Here is a 24,854-nt window from a genome sequence, read left to right as displayed (position 1 = left end):
GGAGTGGAATCAAGCCATCACCATTCCTGAAAAGCTGCCTTGTAAGAAGATGTACCTCATGATATTTAACTATGTTGAATTGATTCAAACAGAAAAAAAAAATTCTGCAGCTTTCACTTAAAATAAAACAAAATGATTTTTTTCTGTATGCAAGATCAGCTGGGTAGAGGAGCAGTAGGTTCTGCTAACATCCCAGCAATTAATTTTTCTTTATTGATATACTTATTTATCATTCTTCCGCTGTACTAATATGGCTGTCTTTCTTCTCCAGGGGAAGTCACTCAGTCTCATCTGTGGAGCACTCACTTGGCTCAAAGACTTTGAAGAGAAAAAGAAACGGGAAGCAGCTGAGCTTTTGGAAGATCGACTTCCACAGCAGTGGCAGTCTCAAGATCTCCAGGATTCCACCAAGAAGTTGGAAGCCAAGGCCTTGGAGGGTGAATTGGACTGGATTACCGAATTTGTGCAGAAGAAGGCTGAACGTGATCTAGTTGATAAATTAAAGGTCCGTTTCAGAAAAAGGTTTAGAATTATTTTGAAAGTTTATGATCCCTTGTATGCTATTGAGAGAGTGTGTGGTGCATGGCCGAGTGGTTAAGGTGTTCGTCTAGTGATCTGAAGGTTCTAGTTCAAGCCTCAGCTGAGGCAGCGTGTTGTGTCCTTGAGCAAAGCACTTAACTACACATTGCTCTGTGATGACACCATTGCCAAGCTGTATGGGTCCTAATGCCCTTATCTTGGACAACCTCGGTGACGTGGAGAGGGGAGACTTGCAGAATGGGGAACTGCCGGCCTTCGATACCAGGTCTCAGTCATCATTGAAAATCGATGGACAGCCGAAGAAGATTGAGAGAGTAATATTTGGATTTTCTAACTTTAGATTCTGGGGGTGAAAGGGTTAACAGTACAGAAGTTTGATGGCTCTGGGATTATATTCACTAGATTTTAGAATAATGGACGTGGAGTAGATGTTTCCTATAGTGGGTGAGTCTAGGACCAGAGGGACCCTGGTAAACAAGGACATCCCTTTAGAAAACAGTTGAGAAAGAATTTTTTTTTACCAGTGGGCAGTGAATCTGTGGGAAGGCTGAGGAGGTTAAGTTATTGGGTGTATTTAAAGTAGAGATTGTGTTCTTGATTAGTAAGGGCATCAACTATTAAGGGGAGCAGGAGAATGGGGTTGAGGGGAATAATAAGTCAGCCAGAATGGAATGGTGGAGCAGACTCGATGGGCCACATGGCTTAATTCTGCTCCTATGTCTTAAGGTCTTATGGTCTTTACAGACCAACTCTTCTAATATTGGATCTGCTTGAAGGTTTAAATGGTGTGCACAGCAGGTCAGTCATCATCGGCAATAGGGAATCCGATTTAAAGTTTTAGAACTTCAACCTTCTTTAGAAAGTTAGACTCCAACTGAATGAACACTGAACATGTAAGGAGGGTCATTAAGAACAAAAGAGGGATTCTGTGGTAGGGTGAAGACCAGAAGTGATTGAATGACAAAATGGTGCTGGTCCTTTCTGAATGAGGATGGTAAGGGAAGCATGTCTAGAGAAATTTAAGTAGAAGGTAATTTACTCTAAGAGAGATGAAATACGAGGCTGGAAATGGATGGTTATCTGATATTATTGAATCTTGAAGTGTGGGAATTAATGTTCAAAGTAAATGTATTATCAAAGTACGTATATGGTACCATATACTACCTTGAGATTTATTTTTTGTAGGCATTTGCAGGGAAAATTATAATAGAGTTTATGAAAAATGAAACATATACAAAGACTAACAATCAATTTGCAAAAGAAGACAGGCTGTGCAAATAAAAACAATACTGAGAACATGAGTTGGAAAGAGTCCTTGAAAGTGAGTCTGTAGGTCATAGAATCAGTTCAGTTTACTGGTGAATGAAGTTATTCAGGAGCCTATTGGCTAAAGGGTAATAACTGTTCCAGAACCTGGTGGTGTGAGATTCAAGGCATTTGTACCTCTTGTCCAGTGGAAGAGGGCATGGCCTGTGTGTGGTTGGGGAGGAAGTGGGGTCATTGATGCTGCTTTCTTGTGGCAGCTCTCCTTGTAAATGTGCTCAATGGTGAGGAGGGCTTTGCCTATGATAGACTGGGCTGCATCCACCACTTTCTGTAGCCTGTTCTGTTCCTGGGTATGGGTGTTTCCATACCAGGCCGTGATACAACCAGTTAGGCTACTCTGCACTGTGCGCCTATAGAAGTCTGTCAAAGTTTTTAGTGACGTGGAATCTATGCAAACTTCTTTCTTAAAAAAAAGTATAGAGGTGATCTTGTGTCTTTGTGATGACACTATGTGCTGGTCCCAGGATAGATCCTTTCATATGTTAACACCAAGGAATTTAAAGTTACTGACCCACTCCACGTCTGTTCTCTAATGAGAACTGCCTCATTGACCTCTGACTTCTTCCTCCTGTAGTTGGTAATCAGCTCTTTGTTTTGACCACTCTTTGGTTTGCTCTGACTTTCATATAATTGGGAACTGTGTATACATTAAATATCAATAAAAGAAGAGCACATTAAAGATGAACAAAGTGTTTTCTTTTTCCAAGAGAAACCGCTTTTGCAAGGTTAGAAAGAGCTACAGATTGAGAACTTCTTTAAAGGACATTGAAATCATGAAGTTATGACAACATTGGAATCATTGTAACAATGGGGTATGGTTGAATAAGGTTCACTGAATCATTGTAGGAACAATGGGCAAGAGAAGGCAGGCAAATGATAGCAAAAGACATGCTGAGTTCTTCCAGCATTTTCTGGTTTTGCATCAGTGGAGTGACTTGGTGGAAAGAAAGTGCAGCAAGTTCAGTCCCTAGGTGGCTGCTATTAAGCTTTGGATGTGGTGAAAATCCTGTCTTAGCTAATGATAAATGAAAAGCCCCTGATTAAAGAGTGGCATTTTCGTACTTTGTGTTCCCATTTCCCTCATTGTAGTGGATAACCGACTTTGATATGTTTGGCAGTCCATGTCATCTGATTTAACTGCATCAGAGGAAACAATCTCAAAGTATTTGGGTATATAAAGAAATCAAATGTCTATGCCCACAGAGTTTCTTACAAATTTTGGGGATGTTTAGAAACTATATTGTTGTTTCTAGGATGAAGAATTAAGAAGAAAGAAAAGAGAGGAACGATTGGAGCAAATGCGTAATAATGTGCAGCATAAATATGCCTTAAAACGCAAGGTAGGATTCTGTAAACAATAGATGCAGAGGGATTCTAGTTTGCTCATAAATTGGGTTTGTCTGATGTACTCCCTTATTCATTGTACCATCCTAATTTTTCCTTTCAGTTATTTTCTACTTTTATTTTTTATTTGGATACTTAGTTGGTAACAGACTCTTCTGACCCAAAATGAGCCTGTGCCACCCAATTACACCCATGTGACCAATTAATGTAACCTGTACATCTTTGGAATGTGGGAGGAAACCTGAACACCCAGAGGAGATCAATGTGGTCACGGGAAGAATGTATGATCTTACAGACAGTGGAGGGAAATGAATGTGATTATTGCGCTGGGAAGTGTAGTAACTACTACACTATCAGGCTGTTTCTTAGAGCAGTGTCCATTGCCACTTGTCCTTTAAACCCATTTCTGTTACTTATAAGTCTGTGTGAAGACACTTTTAAAGAAAACTTTACACATTGTTGTGGCTGTTAAGCAGTCACTGCATGCGGCATCAAGGTGATGCAGTGCTGAGGTATGGGTGGAGGACTTGTTTAAGGAAAAGAATAAAATGGTGTCTTAAACACAAGAGATTCTGCAAATGCTGGAAATCCAGAGTAGCACACACAACATACGAGAGGAACTCAGCAGATCAGGGAGCATCTGTGGTGAGGAGTTAAGCGCAATGTCTTGGGCCAAGACCCTTCATCAGGATGGAAAGGAATGGGGGAAATGCTGAAATAAGAAGTCTGGGTGGGGGGTTGGAGAAGGAGTACAAGCTGTCAAATGATGGGTGAAACGTGGTGGGGGGAGAAAGGGATGAAGTGAAAAGCTGGGAGGCGATAGGTGGTATAGGTAAAGAACTGAAGAAGAAAGAATCTGATAGGAGAGGAGAGTGGACTATTGGATAAAAGGAAGGAGGAGGGGCACCAGATGGGGATTAAGGGCAGGTGAGAAGAGAAAGAGGTAAAGGGAAGATAGAATGGGAAATGGAAAAAGAGAGAAGGGGGAAGGCATTACTGGAAATTAGAAATGTTTATGCCATCAGTTTGGAGGTTATCCAAATAGAAGATGGGCTGTTGCTCCTCCAACCTGAGAGTGGCTTATTCCTTGTACAAAAGCAGTACAGAACACAGTGAAGACACCATTCACAGTTTGATGTTCACTTGGTGCCCATTGAGTCCAGTTTCCTCTGTCCCTCTGAATGCTCATCAAAAGGTTGGCAGCCCATTATTTACTCACTGTATCTTAATATTTTCTCTGTTCTGTAAAATAATGTCTCCCCCTTCCTATGATTGCTGGAATACTCATAATCTAACTTGTGCTTGATCCCAGAGGGATGCTGATGACACCGAACACCTCATTCAGATGAGTAAAGAAGTGATGACTTCTGAACAGGCATCCAACACTGATGCTCTGGACAAAGAGGACGAGGGCTTCATTCTGGCAGATTATGAGAGCGACGATGAAAAAAAATCAAAGGATCCAGGGTAGGTGCAAATCTTAGCATCGCTTCTGCAATCATGAAAAAGAGAGCTTTCAGTAAATCGTTCCTTTTGTGAGCTCTGCACAGTGAAGAGTTTTGTAGTAAATGAAGTGCGCTGAAGCTTTGTTTCTGTGGTGAAATCTGTGTGCTTGTGTACAAAACAAGATCCCACTAATGCATTGGTGATCACATCATGAGAGTGAGGGAACTGTGTTAACCAGAATACTTGGTGAGGGTGGGGGTGAGAGCTGCACTTGCCTTTGAATGGGAGATCTTTTATATCCATCTCGGAGTGCAGGTGCAATTCAATTTAACAGCTCCTCAGAAAGTTGCTGTTTACGACAGTGCACCAATCTGTCGGAAAGGCAATTATCTGTTTGGAAATCTCCCACATCTCTTGGGGTGGTGGGAGATAGTTTAACCCACAACCTTTTGACTTGGAGGAGAGAGTGCTGCCAATAAAGCGTCAACCAACACAGATCATTATATTGCTGTGGAATTTTTTTGTTCTAGGCCCTTGAGATTGTAATGTTGAGTATCTCTTGTCATAATGTTTGAGAACTGGAGTGGCCAGTATTTGTTGATAGCGACATTACAATATAGCTCATAATTGCCAACCTGAACTTTTTTTTTAATTTTTTTAATTAGTTTTTCCAAAACATTTTACAAAATTAAAAACCCCAAATCCCAATGAGGAGCATTAATACAGTGCAAGATTAAGCATACAATAACAATATGCTACAAAGGAAGAGAATTTAACAAAAAAGCACCTAAATTAAAGACAAGTGAGCTTAGTGTCCTCCCCAAGCCCCACAACACAAGAAAAAAACAACAACTCCAGACCAACCACCACACAGTATAAAGAGTATAAGTCCGGACAGTCAAACTCCCAGACTGTGAATACACTTAGCAACAGAGGATAATAATGCCTGCTACCAGAAAAAAAAAGGGAGCTGAAAGCAAGGGACCGAAAAGAAGAAAAAAAAACGAGAAAAAAAACCCTAGTCAAGAGGAAGGTTATGAAAGTACTCGATAAAAGGTCCCCAGACCTTATGGAACTTTAGATCCGAATTAAGAACTGAATAATGAATTTTTTCGAGGTCCAAGCAGGCCATAATGTTGTTAAGCCATTGCGTATGAGTGGGCGGGGCAACATCTCTCTATCTAAGGAGGAACAAGTGTCTCGCCAGGAGAGAGGCAAAGGATAGTATTCGGCATTTGGTCGGACCCAGACATAAATCTGTCTCGCCCCAAAAACCGAACAGAGCAATTAAGGGGTTAGGTTCTAGGTGCTGATTCAGAATACCCGATAATGTAGTGAAGACATCTTTCCAGAATTTCTCCAAGCTAGGACAGAACCAGTACATATGGATGAGAGAGGCCACGCCCCTCTTGCATTTATCACAGAGCGGACTAATGCCAGGGTAGAATCAAGATAGTTTAGATTTAGACATATGGGCTCTATGAACAATCTTAAACTGTAAGAGGCAATGGCGAGCACAAAGAGAGGTTGAGTTAACTGATTTGAGAACTGAGTCCCAGCTCTCCTCGGATAAGGAGATATTTAAATCCTGCTCCCAGGCCATTTTAATTTTATCCACAGGGGCCCGTCGTAAGGCTGCTGGTTTATCTCAGATAATTGAAATTAAACCTTTACCTAGTGGATTAATGGAAAGAAATAGGTCCATAGCATTTTTCGCAGGCATTTCAGGAAAGTTAGGAATTAAAGGAGCAGTAAAGTGTCGGATTTGGAGATATCTGAAAAAGTGAGCGTTAGGCAGGTTGAACTTAACGGAGAGCTGCTGAAAAGAAGCGAAGCGATTATCATTGAAGAGATCTTCAAAATGTCTAATGCCCTTCCTGTACTAAACATGGAATGCTGAATCGTACGTAGTAGGTAAAAAAAGGTGATTGTGTGCGACAGGGCTAGAAACGGAAAACCCCTGGAAACCATAGCATTTCCTGAACTGAGCCCATATACGCAAAGTGTGTCTAACCAGAGGATTAGCTATTGATCTGGGCAGACTGCTAGGGAGTGCAGAGCCAAGAAGTGCAGATATAGATAATTCTTTAGTGGAGCTCAACTCCATTGCCACCCAGTTAGGGCACTCGGGTTGACCGTGGAAGAAAGACCAGAAGGCAGCACAACGTATATTAGCTGCCCAGTAATATAAGCGAAAGTTAGGTAAAGCCATGCCACCCTCTTTTTTAGATTTTTGGAGGTGGATTTTATTAATTCTAGAGCGCTTATTCTGCCACAGATATGACAAAATAATAGAGTCTAAGGAATCAAAAAAAGATTTAGGAATAAAAATTGGGATAGATTGAAATAAGTATAAAAATTTGGGGAGAGCATACATTTTAACAACATTAATACGACCTACCAAGGACATAGATAGAGGTGACCACTGTACCAGACTCTGTTTTATAGCATATGAAAGATTGACAAAGTTTTCACAAAAGAGATCTTTAAACTTCCTTGTGACTGTAATTCCAAGATAAGTAAATTGATTATGGACTACTTTAAAAGGGAGATCACGAAATATTAGTTCTTGTGCTTCTTTATTAATTGGGAAAAGTTCAGTCTTATGTAAGTTGAGTTTATAGCCAGAGATCTGGCTAAACTGGTCAATAAGTGAAAACATTAGAGGTAAGGATGTAGACGGATTTGAGAGAAAGAGTAATAAGTCATCAGCATAGAGAGAAACTTTATGCTCAACACCCCCTCTCCAAATCCCGGTCAATTCAGGACAATTTTGAAATGCTATCGCCAGAGGTTCTATAGCCAAATCAAAGAGAAAGGGACTTAAGGGGCATCCCTGACGGATGCCACGTTTGAGATTAAATACTTGGGATTTCTGAAAATTAGTTAGAACAGAAGCAGTAGGACACAGGTACAGCAATTGGATCCAAGAGATGAAACTTTGGCCGAGGTCAAATTTTTCTAAGACTGCAAAAAGGTAGTTCCACTCTATACGGTCAAATGCTTTCTCCGCATCAAGGGAGATAACACATTCAGGAGTCCCAGTTGGAACTGAGTATAAAATATTAAATAGACGCCGAATGTTTAAAAAAAAGGAGACGGTTTTTAATAAAGCCTGTTTGGTCATCAGAGATAATGGAGGGAATAACGGTTTCTAATCTATGAGCCAACACTTTAGCTAAGATCTTTACATCAACATTGAGCAGAGAGATCGGCCTGTACGAGGAACACTCTGTTGGGTCTTTGCCCTTTTTTAAAAGAAGAATAATAGATGCCTCATTGAAAGAGGGTGGCAATTTGCCGTAATTAAACGAGTCAGATAATACTGAAAGTAACTGAGGAGAAAGAAGTGAAGAGAATGATTTATAAAATTCCACAGGGAACCCATCAGGTCCAGGAGATTTCCCTGAGGACAGTGCAGAAATTGCAAAAGATATTTCTTCTGGTGATATAGGCGCATTGAGTTTGGCTTTGAAATCAGATGAAAGTGAGGGGATATTCAGATTCTGTAAAAATTGATCAACAGAGATATTGTCATTCAGGGATTCAGAGGAATAAAGCCGAGAATAAAAATTTTTAAATGCGTCATTAATTTCTAAATGATCCGATGTAAAGTCTCCGTTCTCCTTCCGGATCTTTGTAATATGTTGTTTGGCTTTGGAACGCCTCAGCTGATTGGATAGGAATTTACCAGACTTATCCCCATGAATGTAAAAGCGGCTCTTGCTTTCGAGAAGTTGGCGTTCGACAGGTTGAGTGGACAGAAGGTTAAATTTAGTTTGGAGTTCAACGCGCTTCTTGTATAATTCAGGGTTCTTAGTTTGGGCATATATTTGATCCAAATCTTTAATCTGGTTAATGAGGTCTGCTCGATCTGCACGGGATCTTCTATTGAGATTTGCTGTGTAAGGGATTATTTGACCCCTCAGATATGCTTTCATGGCATCCCAGACGATCTGAGATGGCACTTCAGGTGATGTATTAGTGTTAAAATAAAAGGTTATCTGGTCCTTAATAAATTTTACGAAATCATCATCCGATAATAAAGTTGAATCGAACCGCCAGTGTTTGTTCCTCTGAGGGAGACCAGGAGAGTTCAGAGAGAGGGTAATTGGGGCATGGTCAGAGGTCAGTATACTCTGATAGTCACAAGAGTGGGCAAATGGGATAAGTTGGTTATCGAGTAAGAAATACCGTAGATGTCGGATTATAAGCCGCTACTTTTTTCCCATGCTTTGAACAGCATTGAACATAGCGGCTTATAATAAGGTGCGGCTAATATAAGGTTTTTTCCCATGCCGCCAAAACATTTTGCCTCGTAACAGTAGACCAATAAAATTGATGAGTAGTTCACAGAGGTCCAATGAAATTGTACGATAAATCAAGCGCACTTCACAAATTATTGTAAATCAGCCATTTGTACTCACCCTCATCAACATGGAAAACACTCGAAGAAAAGCGTATGATGCAGCTTTTAAGTTAAAGGCAATCAATCTGGCGGTTGAACAAGGAAATCGAGCTGCTGCGCGTAATCTTGGCATACATGAATCGATGGTGAGACGGTGGAGATTTAATTTGGGACTGCCGCTTCAGGTCAGGAATGGCTCACGTGATATTAGACAGCAGTACAAGGGAGGGAGGGAGCGAAACTGAGGATTCCGCTGCACCGAAACTGCTAGCGATTCAGTAAACAAAAAAACAGTCAAACTCGTGTGTGAATGGTATCGGGCCAATAAGGACACAAGTGTCCGATGTTACCAAATACCGGTAGGTATAACAAAGTTTAGCCTTACCAAATATGTGTAGCGAGGGTTTGGTTTGGGGGAAAAAGGAGTATAAATAAGAGCAGAATGTAAGGGGAAGGCAAAACGCGTTCTGCAATAAAGCCACGCTGCACTGTAATCCGGTGTTGGTTGTCTCTCTTCCAAAACGAACACAGGGCAGAATTTGAAGCCCAACACGTGTAATATCTTTCTCTGTAAATATCTCATATTACAAGCGGCCGAAAATCCGGTCCGCCGGAAATCCAGTGCGCCGAAAATCCGGTCCGCCGGAAATCCAGTGCGCCGAAAATCCGTTCCGCCAGAAATTCGGTGCGGCCTGTACATTTATAAAATAGATTTTATTTCTAAAATTAGAGCCAGCGGCTTTTAATCAGGTGCGCTTTGTAGTCCGGAATCTACGGTAGTCAATTCTAGTGAAGGTATGGTGAACATGTGAGAAAAAAGAATAATCTCTCTCCGTAGGATGGAGGAAACGCCATATATCAAAGATACCAAAATTAGAGAGAAACGATTGAATAGCTAAGGCAGATTTAGTAGGTGATCTGGTAACAGAGGACGATCGGTCCAGTTTAGGATCCAACCAACAGTTGAAGTCACCACCCAATATAAGAGAGTATGAGTTTAAGTCTGGTAGTGAGGAAAAAAAACGTTCAAAAAAGTTAACATCATCAAAGTTGGGGGCATACAGGTTTGCTAGTGCAACTTTAGTGTTATATAGTTTACCAGAAACAATAATAAAATGGCCATTTGTATCAGATATTTTATTATGGAGTTCAAAAAGAATATTTGAGTTAATAAGAATGGAAACTCCCCTAGCTTTAGCGGCAAAGGATGAATGAAAATGCTGTCCCGCCCACTTTGACAGAAGCTGGGAGTTATCAAAACAACGAATATGAGTTTCTTGGAGGAAAGCAATGTCAGCTTTGAGTTGTTTAATATGTGAGAATACCTTCCTCCTTTTAACAGGGTGGTTCAGTCCCTTTACATTCCAGCTCACGAATTTAAGTGCACTAGCCATTATCAATTACTAATGCATAAAAGGCAGCAGGCATATAAAAAGTCAAGCAGTACAATAGCAGTCTGGAAGCAGAGATGTAAACATAGATTCATAAAATCAAAACATATACATGTCCTGAGCAATAAAGAGAAACAATAAATACAGTGAGTGATGTTGGAACTGGAAAACCCACCCCACCCGCACAACCCAAAACTAGACGGCTACCAAAACAAGTAGCTAGCTCTACCAAAAAAATTAACGCAAATACAACTTCCAGATCTGTGTCATTAACAACAGTTCCGTATAAATACTATAGCAAATAGTAACTAGTTTATGCACTAGAAAACATAACTACAGATTAGAACACCTTCTGCAGAAATATACAACTTAATACAGAGAAAATCGGAAGAAAACCAAAACTAACCTACCCGCGAAAAATTATAGAAGAATAAAGTAAGAGAAAGGGGAAAAAAAGGTAAGAAGGAAAAAGAAAAAAGAAGAGGAAGGGGAAAATTATAAATTCAAGACGAGTATTTATTAACCATTTACAGAGAAGGGAGAAAAAAATTCAGAGATTAGAAAAAAGGGGTGAAGAAAAGAAAAAGATAAAATAAATAAATATTTAAAACAAAGGAAAAATAAATCAGCAGTTGAACTGTGAACCGACAAACAGGGAGGCCTTCACTAAAGACTTCGAACCTCCAAAACAAGTTAGAATTAGTTGTAGAGCTCTGTAGGTAAAGTTATACAAGAATAAAAATAGATTACACACACACCAAATCCCGGGAGAGATTGTCAACAGCCCTTAAAGTTTCAATGAATAATGTCTGAGTGATTCAAATGAATTCCGAGTCCAGAGAAAGTAATTTTACTACGAGGAGTACTTATCCACCATTTTAGGAGGTCCGATCAGATTCCGAAGATGACTGGATAGCCAGAAGACTTGCCACAAACGCTTCAGCTTCCTTTGCTGATTTGAACCACTTGTATTTCCCGGTATTAAGCTTGATTCACAGATCAGCAGGGTTACGAAGGGAAGGTTTGAAACCACGATCAAAAAGCACTTTCATTGCGCCTTTAAACTCAGCGCGCATCTTTAAGGTCTGGGGTGCAAAATCTTCCACAAAGCAAATGGTTGTATCCTTGAAAGGAAGCGACCCCCTGCGACGCGCCTCTACGATCAGACTGTGTTTTACCTGGTATTGATGGAAACACAAGACTACTGGTCGCGGACAGGAGCCCAGAATTCCGGGGGGGAACATAAACTCTGTGTGCCCGTTCGAGCTCGGGCGGCTTCGGAAGCAAATCTTTCCCGAATAACTCACAGAGAAACTCGGCGAAAAACTTCACGGTTGATCCCTTTTCAGTCGCCTCTGGTAATCCCAGAATTCTGATGTTACAGCGTCTGCTGTGATTTTCGAGATCCACCATTTTGGAAGGAAGTTTGTTAGATTTTTCCTCTAAGCTGGAACAGAGAGTCTCCAAGCATCGAACACGACTTTCTAAATCTTCAGAAGTCGAATCGATGCGAGATAAGTGTTCAGCATGTTTGTCCACTTTATCGTTGATCCGATCCAGTTTGTCTTCTAACTGTTTGAAAGCGGTTTTAAATTCCTTTAAAATTTCGTCTCGGAGCTTTCCAAGCGCAACCAGAGTCTCGTCCGACGGGGTCATAGCTTCTTTTCTCCCGGATTTAGAACTCTTGCTAGACATTGTAAGTTAGATATATTCACAGGCAAGTAAGAGATACCAAAATAATTCCTAACTAAGGTTTAAAAAATGGAGACATTTAGTGCAAAGGTAGCGACAGTAACGCAACAAAAGTTCGGAGCAGCTAAACAATCGCCATCTTACCGGAAGTCCCCAACCTGAACTTCTACATTTCTCAGCTTTCCCCAATGGGAAAAACAACTGACTTTAGACATAGTTATTGTAATCCCTGACCAGTTAGCTAATCTTGGCCAGTCTGGCAGCAGAAACTGCAACTGACCCTGATGACAGTAGGCTATAGAAAAGAACATCAAGCCAGTGTTTGTGCTCTTGCTTTCTGTCCAACAGTGTTAAGAGCAGTTAACATAGACCATTACAGCACAGTACAGGCCTGTCAGCCTATCTAAGAACAATCTAACCTTTCCCTCCTACTTAGCCCTCCGTTGTCCCCCATGTACCTCTGATGTCCCCCTTATATTTTCCTACTGTCTTCCAATCATCTTAAAATTGTGCCCCAATTTGTTAGCCATTTCTGCCCTGGGAAGCAGTTGCTTAACAAGTGTTGGACGTGAGCAAATTGACCTCCACTATAGAGAAACGGGTCACGGAGGAGGATCTGGGTGGGTTGCTAGTCTCTCTTGGACCTTACTAAACAAAGTATGGAGTAAATTATATAGACTTTGGACTGTGCTGTCCACTGAAAATTTACATATAAAACCTGTGGGAAATTGATATCTGCTGTGTTGCACAGTATAAGAAAACGTTTTTTTGTGATGTTTTACAGCTGGTTTTACCTTTTTTCTTTTTTTTTCCTCAGCCTGTCTGATGAGGATGACTTGGAGGAAGAACATGTGACTAAGGTTTGGAGGACAGATATTGCCTACTCCACATATTTGGTTGCCCAATATACATCACAAAGGGCTTTCATGTTAGACCCAGTGAAGTAATATTCAGGGGCATCTTAAAGGAAGAAATCATAGAGGGAGAGTTTATGTAGGAAATCCCAACACTTACAGCACAGCTCCAGCTGGTGATTAAATTCACACACTCAAAGCCAAAAATAAAGAACATCAATTGTGCAGCTTATCAGATTTAGAGATACAGCATAGTAACAGACCCTTTCACCCAACGAACCATGCAGCCCAAATACACCCATGTGACTAATTAACCTGCTAACCCATACGTCTTTGGAATATGGGAGTACACTGGATCAGAAACAGGTTTATTATCACCGGCATGTGTCATGAAACTTGTTAACTTAGCAGCAGCAATTTATTGCAATACATAATATAGAAGAAATAAATTAATTAATTACAGTTAAAGAAAGCACATACAGTATGGTCTTGAAAAACATGCAAACTCCTTATAGACAGTGTTGGGAACTGAATTGGGGTCACTAGAGCTGTAATAGTGTTACCACTTACTCTTAAAGTTGAGCTTTGCTTAAACAGTATCAGTATTATTCAGCAAGAATAGGGTAACAGGTAACTAGGATCTGGTGTAAATGTGGGCATGAAGAACTTTCACTTTCCTTTTGAACACAGGCCTTTTGGCTCTTCAAGTCTATGTTAGCACTTAGAGTCAACCCATCAGTGCCATATCACCCTCACATACTCTCACATACTATCAACACCCACCCCCTCCAACTTTCCTGCCACTCAACCTATGCTAGGAGTAATTCATAGTCATTTAATCTACCAGCATGTTTTCAGATTGGGGAAGAAAGCTGGAGGGAACTAGGGGAAATTTGCATGGCCATGGAGCGAGCAGGTAAGCTGTACACAGACTTGAACCTATATCTCTCAAGCTCTGAGACAGCAATGATACCTCTTGCCATTGTGCTAGCAGCTTAAGAATTCATGAAAGGTAGGAAGAGGGTGGCCAACCAGTTGTGCATAGAAACAGACAAGTCTAGAGGTAACAAGCAAGGAACACAACATGCTGGAGGAACTCAGCAGGTCAGGCAATATCTATGAGGAGGGATAAAGAGATGATATTTCGGGCTGATATCATCACATTTCTTTGAGTCCTGATGTTGAAGGGTCTTAGCCTGAAATGTAGACTCTTTATTCCTCTCCATAGCTGCAGTCTGACATGTTCAGTAATAGCCATTTTTTAAATTGGTCTGTACCCCCACCCGGTCCCACCACCATTCCAAGTGAAACATTTTCAGGTGTTACTGGTTACTCTGGAAATTTGACTCATCCCCTGATGTGTGTCACCCTGTACTCAGGTGTGACTATATGCTATGCTGAGGGTGGGAGCAAGGATAACGTCATTTTCGTTCCCTTTGCAGTGCTTCTAAATACAGCAGGAACAGATTAAGTTCTGCTGGAATTAGCCATCATTGATTCACTCCTGGGAGAAGAGTGTTTTCTGATCGCATGCAAATTCAAACCAATGTCTAGTAAAAGTACTTGTCTCCTGTCATTCTATTCTCCACTATCCTCAGTCACTCTGTGATCCTCCCAAAATTGATTCTTCTGCATTTGCCCTGCCCCCTCCATCCCTACTGCCCCACCACTTCTGTCATTGCAAACTTGACCAGCAGAAGCCCCACTTATCCTTCCCCACCTCTGATTGCAAATTGGTACCAGTCACTATTGCTCCTCCTATAATCACATCAACAATAATAAATATTCCACTTCTCCTTTCTAACTGAGGATACATGTCAAGTCAACCTTTCATGCGAGTGGGAGAAGTGAGAAAATGTTTTAAGTTACAGGAGGTGGGATGGGTGATGATGGTATGAAGGTAACCATGAGAGCGATCCTCCTCCTCAAACAGGGTCAATGCCAGGAATATTCTGATGTGAAGTGAGGCAGGCTGTGGGCAACTCCAAGGTTGTCAGAAGTATGAGCACCTACTGTCTGAGCTAACCTCGTGCAACTTTTCTTTTCCCAGATCTATTACTGCAGTCGCACACATTCCCAACTCACTCAGTTCATACACGAAGTTAAGAAAAGTCCTTTTGGTAAAGAGACTAGGCTTGTGTCACTTGGGTCTCGACAGGTAAGTCATGTAAGAGGACCTATTCATGCTGTTAGATCTAGTATTCCTATGCTGTAGATCTAGGAGTCCTATGGTTTTATTGGATGGCATCTATGCTTTTAAGACAGGAATTGAATCGTGTCACTGCATTCTGACCAAATGAGATATCCTACCACTAATATAGCACAATGTTCTGCAAATACTCTGCAGATTTGGCAGAGATAAAGTAATATCATCCTCTGCTGATTGAAAGCACAATATTTTATTTGGACAATCTTTGATCAGAACTAATACTTCAGCAGAAAGGTTCACTGTTCTTGTAGCAGTGTCTGTTTTATTTTGGGTCTCCAGCACCTGCAGTATTTATTTTGCTTTTGGGATTTCATCAGCTTCTAGAAAATTGGGTTTTATCGTAATCCATTTGAGAGGACTAAAGTAGCAGAGATAATTCACCAGTGTTTTGACTTGGTGCAGGTCATAGTTTCAGTAGCAGCAACAGCTGTATGGTGTCCAGGGACTCCATGATTGAGATAATTGAAAAGAATGGGATTGAAATGGTAATGTGTACCTTAATGACTTGTATATTTAAATGCTGGGAAATTAATCAACTGTGGTATTGATCAAAGTAGAGGTTGGAAGGGAATTGTGCTGTATGACTTCTCAGACTGTCTGCTTCCAGGAATGGAGGGTGGGGTGAGGTTCTTCAAAATCATCCGTTCCACCTTTCTGCTTTCACATTCTGACTGGGAATTTTCTTTTCCTGGTTGTGAAGGAGCCACATTGGTGAGGATCCAGAAATGGAGAATGTGATTAACCTGTACATAAGATCAGAAAAAGCTCAGATTTCTCTTTTGCACCTCTTACAATGGAGCTGACCCTTCCACGGATGTGAATCACTGGAGACTGCATTCTTCCAGTACCTCAACACAAACCTTTGTAAACTACATATATGCATGCAAGCAAAGAGGCAGTAAGAAGCCTCTTTCTGGGGTGGGTATCTGTCTTTTCATGATGAAGTCCTTAATTTGGGTTGAGTCATTCACTGGAAGTTCATCAGCATCCCGACTACAAGTGGCCAGATCCTGTCACTTGCCACTAATTCATAAATTGGAATCACAATGACCACTATTTGTGTGCTTTGAGCTCTGGCTGTGTTCGGCAGGTGAGCTGTAGTGCACTTCCTGCACTGTGACATTCATCATCTATAAGTGGAATGGTGTGGTCACGTAATCAGCACTTATCTATCCTTCCTTTCAATGGTGATTTAATGCAGAAGTGTTTTATCATATTTCTGAGCCGTGTCCTTTCTCCGCTGGGGTTGTCTTTCACCATTGGCTATCACTTCCCCAATCTTAAGCAAGGACACAGCTAAGAATGTCAGTCACAGGGAAAAGTGTGAACTTCAGGGGAAAAAAATGTATATCTTTTAAAGAACCAGATCTGGGTTACACTTTCATCTAGTGTAATTGTCATAGAAACAGAAAATAGGTGCAGGAGTAGGCCATTTGGCCCTTCGAGCCTGCCCCGCCATTCAGTATGATCATGGCTGATCATCCAACTCAGAACCCTGTACCTGCTTTCTCTCCATACCCCCTGATCCCTTTAGCCACAAGGGCCATATCTAACTTCCTCTTAAATATAACCAATGAACCGGCCTCAACTGTTTCCTGTGGCAGAGAATTCCACAGATTCACCACTCTCTGTGTGAAGAAGTTTTTCCTCATCTCGGTCCTAAAAGGCTTCCCCTTTATCCTTAAACTGTGAACCTTCATTCTGGACTTCCCCAACATCGGAAACAATCTTCCTGCATCTAGCCTGTCCAATCTCTTTAGAATTTTATATGTTTCAATAAGATCCCCCTTCAATCTTCTAAATTCCAGTGAGTATAAGCCTAGACGATCCAGTCTTTCTTCATATGAAAGTCCTGCCATCCCAGGAATCAATCTGGTGAACCTTCTTTGTACTCCCTCTATGGCAAGAATGTCTTTCCTCAGATTAAGGGACCAAAACTGCACACAATATTCTAGGTGCAGTCTCACCAAGGCCTTGTACAACTGCAGTAGAACCTCCCTGCTCCTGTACTCAAATCCTTTTGCTATGAATGCCAACATACCATTTGCCTTTTTCACCGCCTGCTGTACCTGCATGCCCACCATCAATAACTGGTGTACAATGACACCCAGGTCTCGTTGCATCTCCTCTTTTCCGAATCGGCCACCATTCAGATAATAATCTGTTTGCCTGTTCTTGCAACCAAAGTGGATAACCTCACATTTATCCACATTAAATTGCATCTGCCATGAATTTGCCCACTCACCTAACCTATCCAAGTCACCCTGCATCCTCTTAGCATCCTCCTCACAGCTAACACCGCCGCCCAGCTTCGTGTCATCCGCAAACTTGGAGATGCTGCATTTAATTCCCTCGTCTAAATCATTAATATATATTATAAACAACTGGGGTCCCAGCACTGAGCCTTGCGGTACCCCACTAGTCACTGCCTGCCATTCTGAAAAGGTCCCGTTTGCTCCCACTCTTTGCTTCCTGTCTGCCAACCAATTCTCTATCCACATCAATACCATACCCCCAATACCATGTGCTTTAAGTTTGCACACTAATCTCCTGTGTGGGACCTTGTCAAAAGCCTTTTGAAAATCTAAATATACCACATCCACTGGCTCTCCCCTATCCAGTCTACTAGTTACATCTTCAAAAAATTCTATAAGATTCACCAGACATGATTTTCCTTTCACAATTCATGCTGACTTTGTCCGATGATTTCACCTCTTTCCAAATGTGCTGTTATCACATCTTTGATAACCAACTCTAGCATTTTCCCCACCACCGATGTCAGACTAACCAGTCTATAATTCCCCGGTTTCTCTCTCCCTCCTTTTTTAAAAAGTGGGGTTACATTAGCCACCCTCCAATCCTCAGGAACTAATCCAGAATCTAAGGAGTTTTGAAAAATTATCACTAATGCATCCACTATTTCTTGGGCTACTTCCTTAAGCACTCTGGGATGCAGACCATCTGGCCCTGGGGATTTCTCTGTCTTTAATCCCTTCAATTTACCTAACACCACTTCCCTACTAACATGTATTTCCCTCAGTTCCTCCATCTCACTAGACCCTCGGTTCCTTACTATTTCCAGAAGATTATTTATGTCCTCCTTAGTGAAGACAGAACCAAAGTAGTTATTCGATTGGTCGGCCATGTCTTTGTTCCCTATGATCAATTCACCTGTTTCTGACTGTAAAGGACCTACATTTGTCTTGACCAATCTTTTTCTTTTCACGTATCTATAAAAGCTTTTACAGTCAGTTTTTATGTTCCCTGCCAGCTTTCTCTCATAATCTTTTTTCCCTTTCCTAATTAAGCCCTTTGTCCTCCTCTGCTGTTCTCTGAATTTCTCCCAGTCCTCAGGTGTGCCGCTTTTTTTTGCTAATTTGTATGTTTCTTCTTTGGACTTGATACTATCCCTAATTTCCCTTGTCAGCCATGGGTGCACTACCTTCCCTGGTTTATTCTTTTGCCAAACTGGGATGAACAATTATTGTTCATCCATGTGATCTTTAAATGCTTGCCATTGCATATCCACCGTCAGCCCTTTAAGTATCATTTGTCAGTCTATCTTAGCTAATTCATGTCTCATACCTTCAAAGTTACCCTTCTTTAAGTTCAGAACCTTTGTTTCTGAATTAACTATGTCACTCTCCATCTTAATGAAGAATTCCACCATATTATGGTCATTCTTACCCTAGGGGCCTCGCACAACAAGATTGCTAACTAACCCTTCCTCGTTGCTCAATACCCAATCTAGAATGGCCTGCTCTCTAGTTGGTTCCTCGACATGTTGGTTCAGAAAACCATCCCACATACATCCCAAGAAATCCTCTTCCTCAGCACCCTTACCAATTTGGTTCACCCAATCGATATGTAGATTGAAGTCGCCCATTATAACTACTGTTCCTTTATTGCACACATTTCTAATTTCCTGTTTAATGCCATCCCCAACCTCACTACTACTGTTAGGTGGCCTGTACACAACTCCCACCAGCGTTTTCTGCCCCTTAGTGTTATGCAGCTCTACCCATATCGATTCCACATCCTCCAGGCTAATGTCCTTCCTTTTTATTGCGTTAATCTCCTCTCTAACCAGCAGTGCTACCCCACCTCCTTTTCTTTCCTGTCTATCCCTCCTGAATTTTGAATATCGCTGGATGTTGAGCTCCCATCCTTGGTCACCCTGGAGCTATGTCTCTGTGATCCCAACTATATCATATTCATTAATAACTATCTGCACATTCAGTTCATCCACTTTGTTATGAATGCTCCTCGCATTGACACACAAAGCGTTCAGGCTTGTTTTTACAACACTCTTAGCCCTTATACAATTATGTTGAAAATTGGCGCTTTTTGCTTTTTGCCCTGGATTTGCCTGCCTGCCACTTTTACTTTTCACCTTACTACTTTTTGCTTCTACCCTCATTTTACACCCCTCTGTCTCTCTGCACTTGTTCCCATCCCCCTGCCACATTAGTTTAAATCCTCCTGAACAGCAGTGGCAAACGCTCCCCCTAGGACATTGGTTCCAGTCCAGCCCAGGTGCAGACCGTCCTGTTTATACCGGTCCCACCTCCCCCAGAACTGGTTCCAATGCCCCAGAAATTTGAATCCCTCCTCCTTGCACCATTTTTCAAGCCACGTATTCATCTGAAATATCCTCCTATTTCTACTCTGACTAGCACGTGGCACTGGTAGTAATCCAGAGATTGTCAGTTGGCATTTAGGGCTGGTAATTATTGGCCATATTCATCAGATTAGCTTTCTTCACCCACCTACCCATGTGTCTTAGACTGAACTGAGGACCGGGAAAGGTCTCGCACAGCTAGAGGTCCTTTGCCATTAATTTGCCCAAAGCATTTAATGGACAGTTGGGCACCAGTATAAATCCAGGAGGTCCACCTGACGTGATAGGCAGGAAAGAGACCAGGTTAATGGTTAGCAACCATAGTGCCAATCTGGCTACCTATCAACTAGAAGAATGGTCTTTTGGCCAGAAGATCTAGCCCAAAGTCCTTAGTTCCCTCCTGCAGTACAAATGGTAGATGACATTAGCCATGTTTACAGGAAGCCTGTCAAAAAAAACCAGATATACCTTTTTTCTAGTAACCTTAACTTAGTTATGACTTTGTTGTATTGTTTGCTGGATATTGACCAATTTGTACACCTGTGCCTCACCTGTTAATTGTATAAGTCAATGAACAATAATCAGATATATGAGCTTGTTACTTTTTCTGTTTTCCTTCCATTGCCTTGAAGAACCTGTGTGTAAATGAGGAGGTGAGATCTCTGAAGTCAGTCCAGTTGATCAACGATCGATGCTTGGAAATGCAGAAGAACAAACGTGGTGAGTATTTGTCGCTGTGTGGAATTTATACTAAGTCCTTCTGCAGCTTTCATCCCCACATCCATTAGCAACATAAGGTACATCACTTGGTGGCACTACTACTTTAAGCAGAGCCAGGGCTTCCAATACCTATTCTAATCCTAGTTAAATCTTCTGCTTGTTCTTCCTCTGAGATGCTGTTCTGTGATGCCTTAACCTCTTTCATACTGAAGCAAATTATGTCAGTAAATAATTGTGTTGAGGACAAAATGACTGAATTGTTTGCTTTCATGAGGTAGACTTTTTTTTGTTTCTACAGGGTGTTGGACTTTGCGATTGCCTTATCTGTATTTTCTACAGTTGGGAGCTAAGCACTGAGTGATGTGGCATAAGCTACCCTGCAGTTCTATGGTCATTTGAACCCATTGATTCGGACAATAACCTGACAGTCAATGCTGAGACTATACATCCTTGTGTGGTTTTGTGTATATATAGGTTCGGCCAAATAGATTTCATAAATTAAAGAGATAGATGAGATACATAACCTGTGAGTGTTGGAGATCTAAAACAGCAGGTCATGAAAGACTTCTAGTAGGATGAGGATGAAAAAGCACGTGTTTATTTTGTGCTTTGGACCTTATGACAGAACAATTTGATGCTGCCCTGCCCTATAATTTTCTTGTTGCAATATTGTTGCTGATATTGTTCATTTTTCTCCTGACCAAGTCAAGTACAATTCTGAAGGAAATCTCTAGGGTTGCAGGGGGTTTGGTGGGGGTGGGGGGGGGGGGTAGTGGCGGCAGGATTTTGGCTTCTAAATTGTAAAGTGGAACATTCCTTTTAGGTATTATACCTCTCTGCTACTGTGATTGGTAGACTTAAGGTGGCATTGTCTGTATTCAGAGTATTGCATTCAGCCCTAATCAGTTGTCACCTGACATTTACCAGAAGGAGTTAATCCCGGGAATGAAATGGCTGATGTATACAAGCTCTGGGCCTGTGCTCTCTGCAGTTTAGAAGAATGGAGGAGGATCTCACTGAAACCTATTGAATATTGAAAGTCCTAGATAGAGAGGATATTTCTAATAGTGGGGCATTCTAGGACCAGAGGCGAAGCCTCAGAAAAGAAAGACGCTCCTTTCGAGAAGAGATGAGGAGGTATTTCTATAGCCCAAGTGGTGAATCTGTGGAATTTATTGCTACAGACATCTATGGAGGCCAAGTGATTTGGTATATTTAAAGCAGAAATTGATAGGTTCTTGATTAGGACGTAGAATATAGAGAACCTACAGCACAATACAGACTCTGGCTCACAATGCTGTGCTGAATATGTACTTACTTTAGAAATTACATAGAGTTACCTATAGCCCTCTATTTTTCTAAGCCCCCTGTACCTATCCAGGAGTCTCTTAAATGACCCTATCGTATCTGCCTCCACTGCCGCCGCCAGCAGCCCATTAGTGAGGATGTCAACGGTTATGGGGAGAAGGTAGGAGAATGGGGTTGAGAAGGATAATAAATCAACCATGATTGAATGGTGGAGCAGACTTGATGGGTCAAATGTCCTATGTTTCTTTTCTTTCTTTTCAAATCTTTTTATTAGTTTTTTGAAAAAAAACAGAAGAAAAATATTGTTACAAGACATTTGAGAGTACATAATAGATTGATAAACATTCAAATATATATTGATCCATACATAGAATCTCTCAAACTCATATAATAATATAAATGATTAAGAAAACCCCCCCCCAAAACAAAAAAAAAAACAACAACTAAATAGAAAAAAAAAACTAACCAACATGGGCAATCGCATAATGTTATATATATACAGTAGTGCCTATGACTCCCAACCTCCATCCACACAATTCAGGATAGTGACAATAAGGTTCAGGATCAGACCGTTTAATTCATATGAAAATGCTGAATAAATGGTCTCCAAGTTTCCTCAAATTTAACTGAAGGATCGAAAACCACACTTCTAATTTTTTCTAAACTTAAACAGGAAATAGTTTGGGAAAACCACTGAGATACTGTTGGAGGATTGGCTTCTTTCCAATTCAGTAAAATGGATCTTCTAGCCATTAGTGTAATAAATGCAATCATTCGTTGGAATGAAGCGGATAAACACTTATTATCCATCATTGGTAGGCCAAAAATTGCAGTAAAAGGGTGTGGTTGGAGATTAATATTTAAAACTCTTGAAATAATATTAAAAATATCTTTCCAATAGTTATGTAAGCAAGGACAGGACCAAAACATATGAGTCAACGAAGCTATATCAGAATGACATCTATCACAGGTTGGATTAACATACGAGTAAAATCGAGCAAGTTTATCTTTAGACATATGAGCTCTGTGTACGACCTTAAATTGTATTAGAGTATGTTTAGCACATATAGAGGATGAGTTTACCAATAATAAAATTTTTTCCCATTGCTCAGTAGAAATAGGGCAATGCAGTTCTTCCTGCCATTCCTTCTTAATTTTTTCAGATATATCTGGTTGTAGATTCATAATCATATTATAAATGATAGCAACAAGACCCTTTTGACAAGGATTAAGAGCTAAAATTCTTTCTGTAATGTCCAATGGACATTCTTTCGAAAAAGACTTTAGTTCATTATATAAAAAATTTCTAATTTGTAGATATCTAAAAAAATGGGTTTTAGATAAATTATATTTATTAGATAATTGTTCGAAGGACATAATGTTATCATCCAAAAACAGATCACGAAAACATGTTATACCTTTTGTTTTCCATAAATAAAAGGCTTGATCTATGGAAGATGGTCGAAAAAAGTAATTAGCTGTTATAGGGCTTGAGAGTATAAACTTATTCAAACCAAAAAATTTACGAAATTGAAACCAGATTCGTAATGTATACTTGACTATAGGATTAGTTATCTGTTTATTCATTTTAAATAACGAAAAGGGAAGTGAAGATCCTAAGATTGAAATCAATGAGAAATCTTGCACAGATTTACATTCCAAATTTACCCATTGTGGGCCAGCAACTGTAGTCGATTCTTGTGTCCAAAATATCAAATACCGTATATTAACTGCCCAATAGTAAAATCTTAAGTTTGGTAGTGCCAAACCGCCCTCCTTCTTAGGCTTCTGTAAATATTTTTTAGCTAACCTAGGATTTTTGTTCTGCCACAAATACGACGATATTTTAGAATCAACTGTATCAAAAAAAGATTTAGGAATAAAAATTGGTAATGCTTGAAATAGGTATAAAAATTTAGGTAGTATCATCATCTTAATGGCATTAATTCTACCTACCAAAGACATAGATAGTGGGGACCACCTATTAGCAAGTTGCTTAATTTGATCTATTAAAGGCAAAAAATTAGTTTTAAATAAATCTTTATGTTTTTTAGTAATTTTAATACCTAAATAAGTAAAATAGTCTGTAACAATTCTATATGGTACCCGATTATAAATTGGAGTATGCATATTTAATGGAAAAAGTTCACTCTTATTAAAATTCAATTTATACCCAGAGAAGTTACTAAATTGAGCAAGCAAAGAAGAAATAGCAGGAATAGATCTTTCAGGATCAGATATATATAATAACAAATCATCTGCATATAATGATACCTTATACATCGTCTCCCCGCGGGTAATACCTAAAATATTGGGTGATTCACGAATAGCTATAGCCAAGGGTTCCAAAGCAATGTCAAATAATAAAGGGCTTAAAGGACAACCTTGCCTTGTACCCCGAAATAGTTGAAAAAAAGGGGATCTTTGATTATTAGTGAAAACCGAAGCTAAAGGTTTCTGATATATTAATTTAATCCATGATATAAATTTTGAACTAAAATTAAAATGTTGCAAAGTATTAAATAAATATGACCATTCGACTCTATCAAATGCTTTTTCGGCATCTAAGGAGATGACACATTCTGGGATTTTAGATGAAGAAGTATAAGCAATATTAATTAATTTTCTAATATTAAAAGATGAATAACGATTTTTAATAAATCCAGTCTGATCCTCAGAAATAATCCGAGGCAATATATTTTCTAATCTAACAGCCAGGATTTTACTAAAAATCTTAAAGTCCATATTCAGCAAAGATATAGGCCGATAAGATGCACATTCAGTGGGATCTTTATCTTTTTTAAGAATTAAAGAAATAGAAGCTTCATAAAAAGATTGTGGTAGTTTACCTATACTTAATGCATCTTTAAAAATTTTACAAAGCCAAGGAGAAAGTATAGAAGAAAAGGATTTAAAAAATTCTGCAGAAAAACCATCTGGGCCCGAAGCTTTACCCGAGTTCATTAAGAAAATGGCCTTTTCTATTTCAGACTCC

General features: G+C 40.2%; 1 protein-coding gene across 2 annotated transcripts in view; it reads left to right on the top strand.

The window, feature by feature from the left end:
* ddx11 (DEAD/H (Asp-Glu-Ala-Asp/His) box helicase 11) overlaps positions 1-24,854 on the top strand; it is a 113,036-nt gene that overhangs the window by 5,700 nt on the left and 82,482 nt on the right. For both annotated transcript variants that reach the window (XM_073058922.1, XM_073058923.1), the window contains 6 exons: positions 272-505; positions 3,120-3,206; positions 4,523-4,677; positions 12,965-13,007; positions 15,052-15,159; positions 20,464-20,551. In XM_073058922.1, coding sequence (XP_072915023.1) covers positions 272-505; positions 3,120-3,206; positions 4,523-4,677; positions 12,965-13,007; positions 15,052-15,159; positions 20,464-20,551 — 715 coding nt within the window. The remainder of the gene's footprint in view (positions 1-271; positions 506-3,119; positions 3,207-4,522; positions 4,678-12,964; positions 13,008-15,051; positions 15,160-20,463; positions 20,552-24,854) is intronic.

The sequence above is a fragment of the Hemitrygon akajei genome, chromosome 10 (genome assembly GCF_048418815.1).
Source record: "Hemitrygon akajei chromosome 10, sHemAka1.3, whole genome shotgun sequence".
Taxonomy (NCBI): domain Eukaryota; kingdom Metazoa; phylum Chordata; class Chondrichthyes; order Myliobatiformes; family Dasyatidae; genus Hemitrygon; species Hemitrygon akajei.
The sequence above is the reverse complement of the archived record's forward strand: the minus strand, read 5'-3'. Positions and strand labels throughout refer to the sequence as shown.